The 15,629-nt window shown below is 34.4% G+C and overlaps 1 protein-coding gene across 1 annotated transcript; it reads left to right on the top strand.

The window, feature by feature from the left end:
- Positions 1–633: 633 nt before the first annotated feature.
- LOC125682713 (uncharacterized) lies at positions 634–9,978 on the top strand. The gene is made up of 6 exons (XM_056144304.1): positions 634–867; positions 6,676–7,041; positions 7,137–7,287; positions 7,373–7,531; positions 9,450–9,534; positions 9,659–9,978. Exons 1-6 carry the CDS (start codon positions 634–636, stop codon positions 9,741–9,743), a joined length of 1,080 nt encoding a protein of 359 aa, XP_056000279.1. The 3' UTR covers positions 9,744–9,978.
- Positions 9,979–15,629: the final 5,651 nt, after the last annotated feature.

Raw genomic sequence — 15,629 nt, 5'->3', positions numbered from 1 at the left:
ACTTTTATTTTGAAAACTTGGGTGTTTCTCCATTTAAGATAGCTAATTACACTAAATTTTTGTTTAACGGCTCGTTAAAACACCTCATATGAAGTATGATTTCACCATCGAAAAAGTGGTACAAGCTCTCAAGTATTTTATTTGAATTTCTTCTGTGATTTATCCTAGAATGATAGAAAAGGTATTTTGTTGACAAATAAGATACTCTAGAGTCCAAATTTCACTGTGATTGGTTGCATAATATGAATAGCTAAGAAAACATACCTAAACAACTCAAACACGAGTTCTAATTTTTAATATAAATCAGATATACTGTCATAAAATATAAAGATAATATATTCATGAAAATTGAAATTCCTTTCAAATTCTTTTGATGATATATTTCTTCGATTTATCTCTTTTCTACTCAGTTCAGTTAAAGGCATATTGTCTACGAATTTTCTGGAAAAAAATATTTGTCCAAAACTAATTTCATTTTTCTTAAATCAAACGTTAGTAATGCAGTAGATATGATTTAAGATCTTATTTTGAGAAAAATAAAGGAAAAATATTGAGATCTGAATTCTTGTCAAGGATGACAAGAATTCACCTTTAACCCGCCACTATTTATATGACCTTGTATGTTAACTTATAATGAGCATGCGCCGTGATAAGTGTGGTAAACTAAATGTCGGAAAAGAAAATATTAGCACGAGGAAGGAAACGAACTTTAACGGATTCGGCGAGGAAGAGAAGTGGAAATGCAGTCTGTTCAAAGTGGAACAAAAGTATGATATACATGGGAGACCAGCTGGATCGATGGAATCAATTAAAAAACGTTCTGCACGTCCAAACTCACGCCGAAGTTGCGAAAATTTTACTCGACAGGTAGGCTTCGCATGGTGTTGTCTTTTTGATGAATGTTAGCCATTTCTACGTATGCATGACTGTAACGATCATTAATTAATTAAAATATAATATCAATATAAATGAAATTTTGCATGTAAACAGTTACTTATATGATACAAGTACGTTGTAGTCTATCATTGGATATATGTATGCTGATTTATAGGGGCCAACAAAGGGGAAATTATAAATGCAATGCAGTCAATTCAGATTATTGTTCAATTTAGTCGGTAAATGATTAAATTAGCCGAATTTCGATTACATTGATAAATTGGCCGGGTTGCACAAAGTGCATCCGACTAACTGACTAATAGTAATGGTAGATATATGGTGAATGCCGGGCGTGATGGGGGGGAGGGGTCCTCGTACAGGGTAATCAACTCATCACTCACCTCTAGCCTCACATTTCGCAAACTTTTGCATTGAAAATGTGCATGTGTCTTTTTAGAAGTCCTCGGACGTTTTTCAGGAAATTTACATGTACAGTGGAGCCTCAATAATCCGGACCCCATTAATCTGGACGCTTCACCTTCCGGACGATTTTTCTAGGGAACGGAATTTCTATATGTGATTTTGCATCATTAATCCGGAAATTCGCGTTACAGATCCGGACGGTCATTTTTTACTACAAAACGTTAAAATGCGTTGAAAATTGTATCGTAAATCCGGACGGTAATTTTTTTTAGGGAAGGGTCTGTGTCGGACAATTTTAGCAAGGCGTAAATTATAAAGAAAACAAGCTGTCTAATTGAAGTACCCTGTCAACACCTCCCTTTAATTAGGTGGTGTGTGATGATATGTCAGTTAGATAGCACGGGCCGATCGAGACATTGTATTGCCAATTTTTACACACAAGATCTGTAGTGTTGAATTTTGTAAATAAATCTGTATATGTAGTATATTATTTTATAGTCTTGACCAATAGCCTAATAGTATTTTAAAATAAATTAAAGATCATGCCGTAATGATATTTTTTTTAATTATTATTTTGAATTACTACACATATCAGTTGCGTTGATTCGTAAATTAATATCGACTTATTCAAATCTAAAGAGTGTAGATTATACTTCTAGATTCTGGATTTTATACTGTTGATTAGCGTGAAATATACATGTATGTTCATGCACATGTGTATGTAGTAAGTCTTTAATGTTTATAATGTCACACAGGTAGAGTGTGCCTGTGTACGATTGTTTCTTGTTACGATGTTGTAGAGCTTTATTGCTTTCGAATTTTTAAACTCTGGGTAGAAGTGAGAAAATTACCATTTTAAGGAAAACGGCAATTAAATTTTGTATGTACCCGTGATGTTGGTTTCACCCGAGTTTTGTTCCGTTATTATCACATCATGATAGGTACCCTTGGCTAGATCAAAACAGTAGTAGGTCTTGATATTACGAGCTTAAATTATTTTCTTCCCCCGATATTGGTTTGGATAATTATAGAACAAGAAATATAAACTCTGGCAGATGGGATTTTGGTTAAAGAATGTTGTCAACTGACAAGATAAACACAAAATTCTTAAATCAACTTTCGACGATGAAGATTGTTTTAACAGACTTCTGAACCCGTTAATCGCGAAAGATGGAAATGACCGATCTCTTTAAGAAGTAAAAGTGCGATGAAATGTTTGAAGTGTAAATGATTATGTTAGTTACTATGATTTATTTATCTATAGTTACATATAGTGCTTCATTATTTGTTTTAGAGCATACAGTACACAGTTTTGTATATTTATTTGTAGTGCTAATATACATGTATAATGTAAGCATAGGCAAATACACTGCACACGTATATTTCAAATTTAGTGCTTTGAAATGCGTGTAAATGTTAACATTATTACAATTCATCAACTAATGCAAATGGTTAATCCAATGGCAGAATGTGTTTAATTCACTACCTATTAATAAAGTAAGCATATTGGTTACATACGTAAAGATATAAAATATGCGATTCAGTTATCCGGACGCTTCATTTATCCGGACGATTTTGCTGGGAACCAAAGTGTCCGGATTAACGAGGCTCCACTGTAGTTGAACTTCGTAATTTTTTCAGAATCTTTTGAATATGCATGTAGAGAGTACCTACTTTGTGTAATCAACTCCTTTCACACCTTTAGGCTGACATTCTCCAAACTTAGTTCAGTTATTATGAACACATTGAAGATATGCATGTGATTCACAGCCTCTTGATATTTAAAAGCCTGAGTGTCAGTGGGACATCCTATATTATGCATATGAAATTCAGATCTATTGATACCCATAAAGCAAGGAATGTGGGATCATAGTACAGTTTGTTTATCTGCATCTATCTATTAAAGTCCCCATCACAGATAAAATATTTCAAAGCAACTCGGCCATTTCAATTTTTTCAATGAAAATATAGAATTAATACTTATATATAGATCAGGGATTGAAATAAGTGATGGCCAGGAGCCAGTAGATTGTGGATTTGGGGTAGTGTTTTGTAAAGAGTATGTGCCCTTTAGGCTAGTTGATTGTTATATTTATCAGAATTCTTGAACGATTGAGCTAGTAAATGTTAGATATGTGTGCGTCCCATGTTTTTATCGCATGTAAAATAATTTGGATATTACTTTTATAAGTTGTACTATGAAGTAAAACAATGTTACAGTAGATAAATTCATGAGTATTGCAAAGAATGAGTTGTATTAAGAGGAATTTACTATCGGCAATATCCTTGAATGATTCTGTCGTAAAATTACTCAAAAATATGAGTTCCGAGTTAGTATATGAAGAAAGTGCATCTCTTTGAATGATCACAGGAACTGGTAATTTTGCCCCTAATAATAAAAGTAGGGTCTATAATTGCTTTTTATTACGGGGTGGTATGGTATTATAAGGCCCCTACTATTAATATTAGAGTTTAATTGTGTGGAATGATCTGTCTTATTTGCGACGCATTCGTAATCTAGTGACATTATGCTTTAATAAATGACAAGACACTTTAGATAATGTCGACTATTTTCTAAGTTGGGGTGAAAACATTGATAATAGCTAGTTTCAAGAAACAAGTAGGTCCAGTCGTGAAAATGTTCCATTATTATGGAATCTGGGTCAGTTGTTTTCATATTTACTGTTCTGAAGGGACAGTGAAAGTTATCAACTGACCAGTAACAATTTGAGTTTATAGCCAAAGTGATCAGTGATTGAAAATGATAATTTCTAGCCCTTTAGAAAGACGACTTTTAACCCCATCAAGGTACATGATTGGATTTACATTTGTTCAGCTTTAGTGTCCCCCACCGCAACGTGGAAGAGGACATAGAAATACCGGTGTCTGTGCGTCCGTCCGTCCCACTTCACTTTGTGGACGCAACTCCTCAGACACCGCTCAACGGATTTTTTTCATAATTTGTAGGATTGTTAGTCACCATGTGTAGTTGCTCATATTATGCCGCCATTGTCATTCGACAATTTTTACAGGAGTTATGGGACTTTGTTGAATTTGTACATGTTACACTATAGGAACACTTTGTGGACGCAACACCTCTGAAACCGCTCACCGGATTTCATTCAAATTTTGTAGGATTGTTAGTCACCATACATGTATGTAGTTGATCATATAGCACCGTCATTTTGATTCGATAAATCTTACAGGAGTTATAGAACTATGTTGAATTTGTAAATACTACGCTATAGAAACAGTTTGTGGACGCAACTCCCCCGAAACCGCTGACAGGATTTCACCATTCAAATGTTGTAGGATTGTTAGTCACTATATGTAGTTGATCATATTGCGCCGTCATTGTCATTCGACAATTATTACAGGAGTTATAGAACTTTGTTGAATTTGTACATGTTACACTATAGAAACACTTTGTGGACGCAACTCCTCCGAAACCGCTTAACGGATTTTGTTCAAATTTTGTAGGATTATTAGTCACCATTGTTGCGTCAAAATTGGTACCGTATAAGTTTTACGTTACGACCTCTGGGTAGAGGCCTCTGCTGGTGGACTGTTAGTCCCCGAGGGTCTCTACAGCCCAGTAGCTAAGTACTTTGTTACTAGCTTGAAAATACGGATGTATATTTAATTGCTCCGATAAAATGTAGAAATTCATTTCAAAATCAAGGATCATCTCCCTCATGCATAGTTCTATCCTTGGACGAATTTGGCTCCAGTTCTTGGCACTCTGGTTTTCCTTTTAGCTCTTACAAATTTATTGTTATTTCGAATTTCCAAAATTTCGGCTTGAGCATGACCGAAGAGACATTATTTATCGAAATGCTTATCTGTTCCATCAAAATTGGTACCGAATAACTTTTACATGTAGTTAATTATATTGCGCCGTCATATTGATTCGACAAATTTTACAGGAGTTATGGGACTTTTGTGCTCCATTGTTAGCTGACCTGCTTTTATATTCATACGAAGCAAAATTTATTCAAAGACTTCTACGTGACAACAAGGGCCTCCGTGGCCGAGTGGTTAGAGCATCGCGCTCAAAATCACACCGCCTCTCACCTCTGTCGGCGCGGGTTCGAATCCGGCTCGCGCCGGTGAGTGGGAACGTTTCCCAGTTTACTTTCGGAAGGTCGGTGGTCTCTTCCCAGGTACATTGTATCTGGGTTCTCTCTTCCACCAATAAAACCTGGGCGCCACCATATAACTGAAAAATTTTGAGTGTGTCGGAAAACATCAATCAATCAATCTACGTGACAAGAAAATAAATCTCCTGCTGTGGCATTCAATTCGACATTTAGATATATCGACGATGTCTTTCTATTAACAATAATCATTTTCATTCATATATCGATTAAATATATCCCAGTCAACTCGAAATAGAAGACACCACAGAGTTGTCCACATCTCCTTCATACTTAGATATTTTTTGAAAGTATATATTAACGGCAAACTAACAATTCCACTTTATGACAAACGGAATGATTTCAACTTCTCCATCGTCAACTTCCCATATTTATGTAGCAATATTCCATTATCACCCACATATGGTGTTTACATCGCTCAACTGATTCGATACACAAGAGCTTGTTCTGCGTATGGTCAGTTTTTAAATCGAAGCAGGCTATTGACAAACACGTTGATGGTGCAGGGGTTCCATCCCCTGTCGACCGATCATACCCACCGTGAGCCCTATATCATGATCAGCTAATCGGAGTTATTCGTAGTCAAAATCAGTGTGCCAAGAACGACCTAACATGAAACACGTCAGAGAGCATTCGACCCAATGATCGGTTGTATTGACGAACTAGATCGTTATAACCACCATAGAATTTGCGAAATGCTGATTTCAATCGAGACTGTTGAAACCCCTGTACCATCAACTTGTTTGTTAGTAGCTTGCCTCGATTTCAAAACTGACCATACGCAGAACAAACTCTTGCGTATGGAATCAGTTGAGATATATAAACACCATATGCAGGTGATAATGGAATATTGCTACATAAATATGGAAAGTTGGCGATGGAGAACCTGAAATCATCCTGTTTTTCATACAGTTGAGTTGTCAGTTTGCCATTAATGTTTACTTTCGATAAAATAAAAGAGTTAAACGAGACTGTTGAAACTCCTGTAACATCAACTTCTTTGTCAATAGCGTGTCTTAATTCAAAAAATGAGTATAACAATATCTTGTGTATCGAATCAGTTGATAGATATCAACATCATATGCAGGTGATAATGAAATATGGCTACAAAAATATGGTAAGTTAACGAGTATACAATGTAAATATGTTTAACCAAGTTATCCAAATACATACAATTGTAATCTTATAATGCATTCATGGACCAATTGAATATTTTCAGCTGAAAAAAGATAACATCCGCATCCTTCATTTGAGAAGTAGTTTGGTTTTAAAAGCTTTATTCACTCTTTCAAGCACTATACAACGTGGAGTGCGCGCAATGAAAATACATGTTCTCATTCTGTGTTGTACATATCTAACTGAGTTTGGTCAGCCTTTCGTGAAAGTGAATAATTTAATAAGAATTACAACGACTAATAGAAATGGAACAATTACGTCACCGGGATATCCTGGACACTATCCAAACAACGTGCTCTACACTTGGGATTTAGAGACTGGATTCCGGCAGGCAAATGTAACCTTTTTTGTAAAAGGTTTGGATATCTTTAAAAACAGTGACGGTCAGTGTGAGGGTGACTATTTAGAGGTAAGTATTCTTTGTAAGAAAAATTGCAACATATTGCATTGACTATGAATATATTTGTTATCTTTGAAATGCATGGTAATTATTTTCATTTCAAGATTGAGGAAACAATGCCTTGCTGCTTTCGACATTTTAGAAGATGTGGCAAAGAAAGCAATGTTTCATTCGTGGCAACAGGAAACAGAATACGAATATCTTTTTTAAGTGATGGTAAAGACACCACACAAGGATTCGTCCTCTACTGGCATGGTACGGGTTGTACATATTTGCCAGTCTGAAATGAAATTTGATGAACTCTGTTGTATAATATCTCAAACAAGGATTTCTAATTTAGGATTTCTTCCATCGAGTTCTTTCAGTACAACTTTTGAGGTAACAGCCGCTAATCCCATGACGACAATGAACAACTCTTCTACAATGATGTCTTTAACAACAACTGAATTGACATCGACAAAAGAACCGTTAACACCCGCAACCCAGTCTGTAACGACAAGTACGTGAATCAGAATCTTACTCAATGCGAAACGGTAATATCTTACGGAGACTAAATCTTTACCTGGATAAATGAATATATATATATATATATATATATATATATATATATATACTTGAGATTGATCACAGTTAGTTTACTTCACATTTCATACATGTATATAGTGATTGTAGCAGGTGATACATGTCTTTGAATTGCTTTAGCTCTCTAAAAATATCACGCTCCCCCCCCCCTCTCTCTCTCTCTCTCTCTCTCTCTCTCTCTCTCAGCAATTCAGACGTTTATCAGAAATCAAATAACTGAGAACCGACGACAGTAAAAGGACTAAGTGTCAATGATTAGCACATTTCTAAACCTGATCACGGAGTTAACAGAAAATCTCAAAAGATAAACGTCAGTAACACATGGAGATTAATTTTTACACGTGTATAGTCATTCTAGTGACAGTACATTCAGAATTTTTCTTTCTTAAAAATTGTGCTCTTTGCAAGGTATCTTACAAAATTTTGTCCTCAGATTGGACCGCATTAAACATGAACTTTTATAACAGTATAAATCAAATATGCCTCTTTATTTTTAAATCGAGGTAAGCTACTGACCAACAAGTTGATGATACAGGGGTTTCAACAGTCACGATTGAAGTCAGCATTTCGCAAATGCTATGGTCGTTATAACGATCTAGTTCGTCAATACAACCTCGCATTGGGTCAAATGCTGTCTGACGTGTTTCATACCGATTGTTAAGCCGTTCTTGGCACACTGATTTTGACTGCGGATAACTCCGTTTACCTGATCAGGATATAGGGCTCACGGCGGGTGTGACCGGTCAACAGGGGAAGCTTACTCCTCCTAGGCACCTGATCCCACCTCTGGTGTGTCCAGGGGTCCGTGTTTGCCCAACTATCTATTTTGTATTGCTTGTAGGAGTTATGAGATTGATCACTGTTCGTTATCTTCACCTTTTATTTAGTGTGAATGTATAGAAATGTGGTAATTCCTTTCCGTGTCCGGTGTAAATTGGTTTACAAATTAAGTGAATTTATAAAGGAAACTAGGTTTTTAATTAGCAGTGCATACAATTAGCAACAATATGATTATTTTAGTAATTTCTATCAATTTTGATCGGGATCGGTACTTTTTTTTTCAGTTTGAATATAGCGATTACATCTAAAATATGGTCATTTCCTTTCAATTTATTTTTATAATATATTTCTTCGATATATCTCTTTTCTAACTGACATGTTTTTTTGAAGATTTTATTCGAAGATTTAAAAATATCAACAAATAACGTTTTCAATTTTCATAAATATTCTTTTCTAAAAAATCAGAACGTTTATATCTGAATCTTGTAGGTATGTTTTATTAGATATTCATATCATACATCAAATCACAGCGAAATTTTGACTCAAGAATCTCTTATTTGCAAATCAAACTCCATTTTTATCATTCCTGAAAAATCACAAAAAAGCATATAAAATAATTGGTGAAATCATACTTCATAAGAGGTGTTTTAACGGGCCATTAAATAAAAGTTTTCTGTAATGAGCTACCTTAAAGAGATAGTAAAGCTCATTTTTATGAAAACATTTCTCACCCAAATCATTTTTATTCCTCTCTAACATAATTAAAAACGATATATGAATGGTATTTTTAAACTTTTAAATGACTACATGTTTTTCAAAAGTTACACTAGGAGCCAACGTATATAGCAGATTCAATTTTTATCCAGGAAGCATAAATTCGGGGGACATAATTTTAAGGTTTTAATCGTATTTGGATTCAAATTAAAAAGTTTGAAGAAAATTACCTTCCCTATCCCTTTGAGTAATTTCATATTGTAGTTTTCGTTTATCTAAATTAATTCATAAAGCAACCAGCATTGGTCAGAACAACGTACATTCTAAAACTAATACTTTAGCAGCACTACTCATCGGGGGATTCTGTGTTATGGAAGTCACTGTAATAATTACTGGAGTATGCGTGCTGAGGCAATGGGGAGTGCGGTGAGTTGTCCTAACTTCTTCAAAATATTTTGCTAATTTACGATGATTATATTAGCTGATTACATGTGATGATAAAAATAGAATTGTGTGTTTGTTTCACCGGGTTTTTTATACTTCATTCAAGCACCCCTTTGAGAAGACCCCAAAAAGCTAAGTTTTGTTCGGACGATTTCTACGACACCATTCCTGTGCATCACATTCGTTCTTGATGACAGCCATCATTGTCGTTGTTCCTAAAAACATGAATGGCAAAATGTTTGAAGAGAAGTTTACAGACCATGGACAGTGAACTCTTTTATCAACTGCAATTGATGATACTCTTTCTGGAAACTCATTTCTCCACGAACTTATGATACAGTATACCCCTAACTTGATTACAATAATATAAATACAACCACTGTGATATCAACATGTAATTAACAAATAAAGATCATGGATAACCTACAAGGTTGAGCAATTTCGTTTTGAAATGTAAAACCTTTCAAACATTTCCTGCATCATTCACGAAAACAAAAACTTTATTTATTCTCTACTAAGGCTAAGCAATATACAGCTGATCGTTTTCCTATACAGCTACGATAAGATCACCGTGACGTCATGACAGTTTCCGAAATTGACTATACGTACATGTTTTTGCTGACGAAAAAGGTGAGAGGTTGTTGGTATTAAGTTATGAAACTTATAATTCTTTATTTGATGCATGTATCAAATGAAAAATTGGACGTAAAATTTCATTAATACGAGTAGCATATAGATGAAAAAGTTTTCCGTCCAATTTTTCGTTTGATACATGCATCAAATAAAGAATTATAAGTTTTATTTCTTATCATTTAATTACGTTTTTAAAATAGTAAAACACATAATTTCTCTCATTAAAAAAGTTTGATTAACGTTTCTGAAATTGCGAGTAGGAATACCTATACGTAACGATGAAAACGCATTCCAAAGAAAAGTAGTCCCGCGTGCTTAGTGCAGATGAATTCCAGACGATTTTTTTTTATTACTGAAATCAAACGAATTTTTCATCCAATCAGCATCGTTGTTAAGTCATCACGTTAAAAGTTATTAAGTGATTACTAGATCTATTTAAAGATATTTCAAGTACATGCAGTTCGTTTGACGGATTATATCAATACACAGCCCGTGGGGATCCGGTTTAGAACGGGTTCTCAGTATCCTTTGCTTGTCATAAGAGGCGACTAAATGGGGCGATCCTTCGGATGAGACCGTAAAAACTGAGGTCCCGTGTCACAGCAGGTGTGACACGATAAAGATCCCTCCCTGTTCAAAGGCCATAAGCGCCGAGCATAGGCCTAAATTTTGCAGTCCTTCACCAGCAACGATGACGTCTCCATATGAGTGAAATATTCTCGAGAGGGACGTTAAGCAATATACAATCAATCAATCACAGTCCAAGAAAACTACACATTCGTGGACAGAGGATTAACTTGTCTGTGTATCGACATGTTTGTTTACAGTTTCGATCTCCTCATGCAGATGATTGATTTATATTGTTTGAACAATATTCTGCAGTCATTTATAAACGGTTAGCAAGATATATTCATTTTCTTTTATGATTTTGAAATTGATTTATCAGTCATTGACTTTATTGCTCCATTAGCAAACACGAAGTGCAAGCGAGATATTTACCAATATTTTTTTCCTCATTATCAGTCATTGCGCATGCAGGATATCGCATGATAATGACCGCGGCATTCCATGGACCTTTGCAATAACTGTGGTAGAATTATTTACATCTCCACCACATAATTAGGACAAGCTTTTCACAATATCACTTGTTAACGAAATTGTATATTTTGTTTACAAATCCACAAAATCTTAGCTTTGATTGTGTAGGTCAGTTCGAGTTCAATATTTATTCTCTTTTTCTTACTAAAGAGTGACTGAATTTCTGTTTGATAGATACCATCAAATCTACATGTAACAATATTTGTCTGTTTACAAATATCAAAAGAAATAATTAAGTCCGAATCTCACCTGATTTTTATACAATATAAGGAATTACTTCAATTTTTCTCATATTAAAAAGAAAGAAGCCGAAAATATACATTAGAATTCAAACTTTTTATACCAAATGTTCAGTTTTCACATTCCAAATGGAAACCTAGGTGAATCATATGATATGTCCGACAGATTGGTCATTTAATCTTGTTATAACCAGTTTTGTATTCTTTGGAAATTACAGGGGGATAATCATATTAATATGCTGTTTTTATTTTAAACACATTCCAACAAAATATATATTCCATGTAGAGTTTCAAAACATACAGTTGTGTGCATAAACAGCTATAGCTATCATCATAGACGAGGAATATAGGGAATATAGTAAACACATGTGACAACTTCCTGGAATTGCTGAAGGTTAAGGAAGTTTGAACGAATAGGAAGACACTTCATGAATATGATTGTTATAAAGTGGTGTTTTGAATATAAACACTTTTTTCTCGTCTTTATATAGTAATTGTATCATAAAGTTAAGTATATACATTGTATCCTAATTCCGTGGAGATCAAGGTTAGAATAGGTCCTCAGTACCCCCTTGTTTGTCGTAAGAGGCATCTAAATGAGGTGGTCCTTCGGATGAGACCGCTAAAACCGAGGTCCCGTGTCACAACAGGTGTGGTACGATAGATACACCTTCCTGCTCAATGGCCATAAGCGCCGAGCGTAGGCCTAAATTTTGCAACCCTTCACCAGCAGTGTTGACGTCTCCATATGAGTGAAATATTCTCGAGAGGGACGTAAAACAAATTTCAATCAATCAATCATTGTATCCTAAAGAAGACAACCAATTAAGATTAAGATATCTATATCTTAGCTTTCAATTAACTCATTGGTGGAAAGTACTTATGTTTATAGCTTTGAAAATTAAATTTTAAAATGAATACATGTATGAGGCCTCATGGGCTAATATGTAAACCCGAGTCGCCTTCCTCATATAAAGATATGAATCGTAACCTTTAGACTGTGAATGTTATGTGTACCCCACCAACAGTAAATTTGATTTTACAACAACAAAAGTATTCCCTGAACAGCAAATGTAATTATCCCAAGAACAGTTAATATAATCCCAAAACAGTAAATATGATCCCACAACAGTCAATATGATCCCACAACAGCAAATATATCCCCATAACATGCAGAAAATATGATCTCGCAGCAGTAAATATGATCCCACAACAGTCAATATGATCCCACAACAGCAAATATATCCCCATAACAGCAAATATGATCCCGCAGCAGTAAATATGATCCCACAACAGTAATGTGATCCCACAACAGTAAAAATAATCCTACAACAGTAAATATGTAGTAAATATGATCCACAAGAGTACACATGATCCCACAAGAGTAAATGTATTCCCCACAACAGTACACGTGGTCCCACAACAGTGAATAGACAACTCAAAACCGGCAACTCGGTCTTTAACAGCAAGTAAAACTAAAACAGTGAATGAATGGGCAACAATCGAGTACTAAACCTTACTGAATGCGAGAGATTGATCTCTCATGGCGACTAAATATCTACCTGGAATTGAAAACAAATGTATACCCAAAAAAGTATATCAACATTACAAAACGTATGTAGATAGCATGAATTCTTGTAATGTCGTTTTGATAATAATCGGCAGTCACTTAAGGACAAAATATTTCTAAAGGCATAATTATAATCAGGGGCGCTTTACTGCAAAACAAAGGCGTAATAACGCAAAGCAAAGGTAAAATAACGCAAAGCAAAGGTAAAATAACGCAAAGCAAAGGTAAAATAACGCAAAGCAAAGGTAAAATAACGCAAATAAAGACGTAAAAGCGAAAAAAGCACGCAGATTTAAAAGAGGTAACAGCGTATATTTAAATGCTTTATACTATGACAAAAAGGCGTGATGACGCGACTCAAATACATCATATTGCAAAAGAAAGGCTTGATAATGAAAAATAAGGGCGTAATAACGCGAGATAAAAGTGTTATAATGCGAAAGAAAGGTCAAGTAGCGCAAATTAAAGGTATTTAAACTGTGCACGTCGACTATTTTGTTTTAGTGTTAAATAATTTCTTTGTTGCTACCTCATTCTACTTGATGTGTATTCATGATGATATATTGTTCAAATCAAATCAAACATGTATGGAGCGCCCAATTAATATAAACGCAAATAATTTAAGATATCATCAATTTAATTATTACTCTCTTTAATTGAATTAATGTTCGCATTAAATCAATTACTGCTCTCATCAAATGAAGCAATTTGCGCTTCAATTCGATTATTGCTCTCATCAATTGAATTAATGTGCGCTTCCATTGAAATAATAAGAGCTATAATTGATTTAATGCGCACATTAATTCAATTATTACTCTCTTCAATTCAATTGATGAGAGCATTGATTTCGTAGAAATGTTGCTCGCAATATCAATTTAGAGCTCGGTATAAATAATCTTATGATCTCTTTACTTCAATTGAAGATATTTTTTAATTATTTACAATGCTTTTGTACATGTATAAAGAAGTAATGTGCGCATCAATTCTTTTAAAGGGAGCAATCATTCAATTAAAGATATCATTAATTCAGTTGTGGATAGTTGAATTGAAGATATATTTAATTATAATTATAGTTGCTCTCTCTTAAAGAATTATTGTTGTCTTCAAATGAATTAAAGATATCATTAATTCAATTGAAGCGAGCAATAATTTAATTAGTGTGCGCATTAAATCAATTATTGCTCTCATCAATTGATTTAATGCGCGCATTATATCAATTATTGCTCTTTTGAATTGAATTGTAGTGCGTATCAATTCAATTGTTGATATAATTAATTCATTTGAAGAGATCATTAATTCAATTAAAACGAGCTGAAGAATTAATGCTATCATCAATTCAATTAATGCGCGCAATAATTTAGAATTGAAGACATCATTAATTATTTAAAGAGATATTTGATTAAATTGTTCCTCGCATCAAATGAATTGATGATATCTTTAAATAATTGAAGATATCTTCAATTATTTGAGTTTATGTTAATTTAGCGCTCCAAAAACATGGCACTCTGAACCTTCCACTTCAGCGAAGTTTTCCGTATGTGGTTACTTTTCGAAATGTACACGCTAGCCCACTTATTTCACATGTACAGGTATTTTTCCTCATACACATTTTATAGTACAAATCCCACTAAATATTCATATGTTCATACGTGCTCTATTCAGATAAGTATAACGTAGTGTGGTTTGTACAATGCATGCTCTATTCAGATAAGTATAACGTAATGTTGTATGTACATGCATTCTCTATTCAGTTAAGTGTAACGTAACGTCGTTTGTACATGCATGCTCTATTCAGATAATTACATGTATAACGTAACTCGTTTGAGAAAATCGTAGGTCCTATATCTACATCGGACGCTGTATCTGAAGGAGTAGGAGTTCTGAATTCAGCACTACAGGATGGGTCGTTTGTTCTGAAGAGAAGGTACCCACAATCATTTCTGAATTCAGCACTAAAGGATGAGTCGTTTGTTCTTAAGAGAAGGTATCCACGATAATTTCGTTGAATTCTATTAAGGGTTTTTAACTTTAAATTGAGTAGAATACCCTTATTTTGCATTCTGTATAAATTCTTATTTTTCTTATATATTACAAAGTGGAAAAAACTACGCTATATACCAATACATGTATATTGGAAACATCCCATCATTTTATGAGCAGCCCCTTCCTTAAATGATAACCTAACATCAAATACCCGGTATATTTTGCATACGAATGCGCTACTTTTAAAATGAAAGTGATTCGCAAAAGAAATGGTTTTCAAGCTAGCTATTATTGCACCTTTCCTTTGCGTTTTCAGTCTTTTTAAATTCGCTATGTTATGCCTTTGTTTTGCGTTATCACGCCTTACTATTGCGTTATTGCTTCCGCGTTATTATGCCTTTGTTGCGTTACGACGCCTTTGTTTCGTATTACGCATTTCATTCACGTTATTACGCCTTTACCTCACGGTATTATGCCTTCATTTTGTGTCATGGCGCCTTGATCTTTGATTCGCATTATTACGTGTTGAGAAATAATTTTTTGTCTCTTTATTA

The sequence above is a fragment of the Ostrea edulis genome, chromosome 1 (genome assembly GCF_947568905.1).
Source record: "Ostrea edulis chromosome 1, xbOstEdul1.1, whole genome shotgun sequence".
In the NCBI taxonomy this organism is placed as follows: Eukaryota; Metazoa; Mollusca; class Bivalvia; order Ostreida; family Ostreidae; genus Ostrea; species Ostrea edulis.
This window is presented reverse-complemented; position numbering and strand designations above follow the sequence as displayed.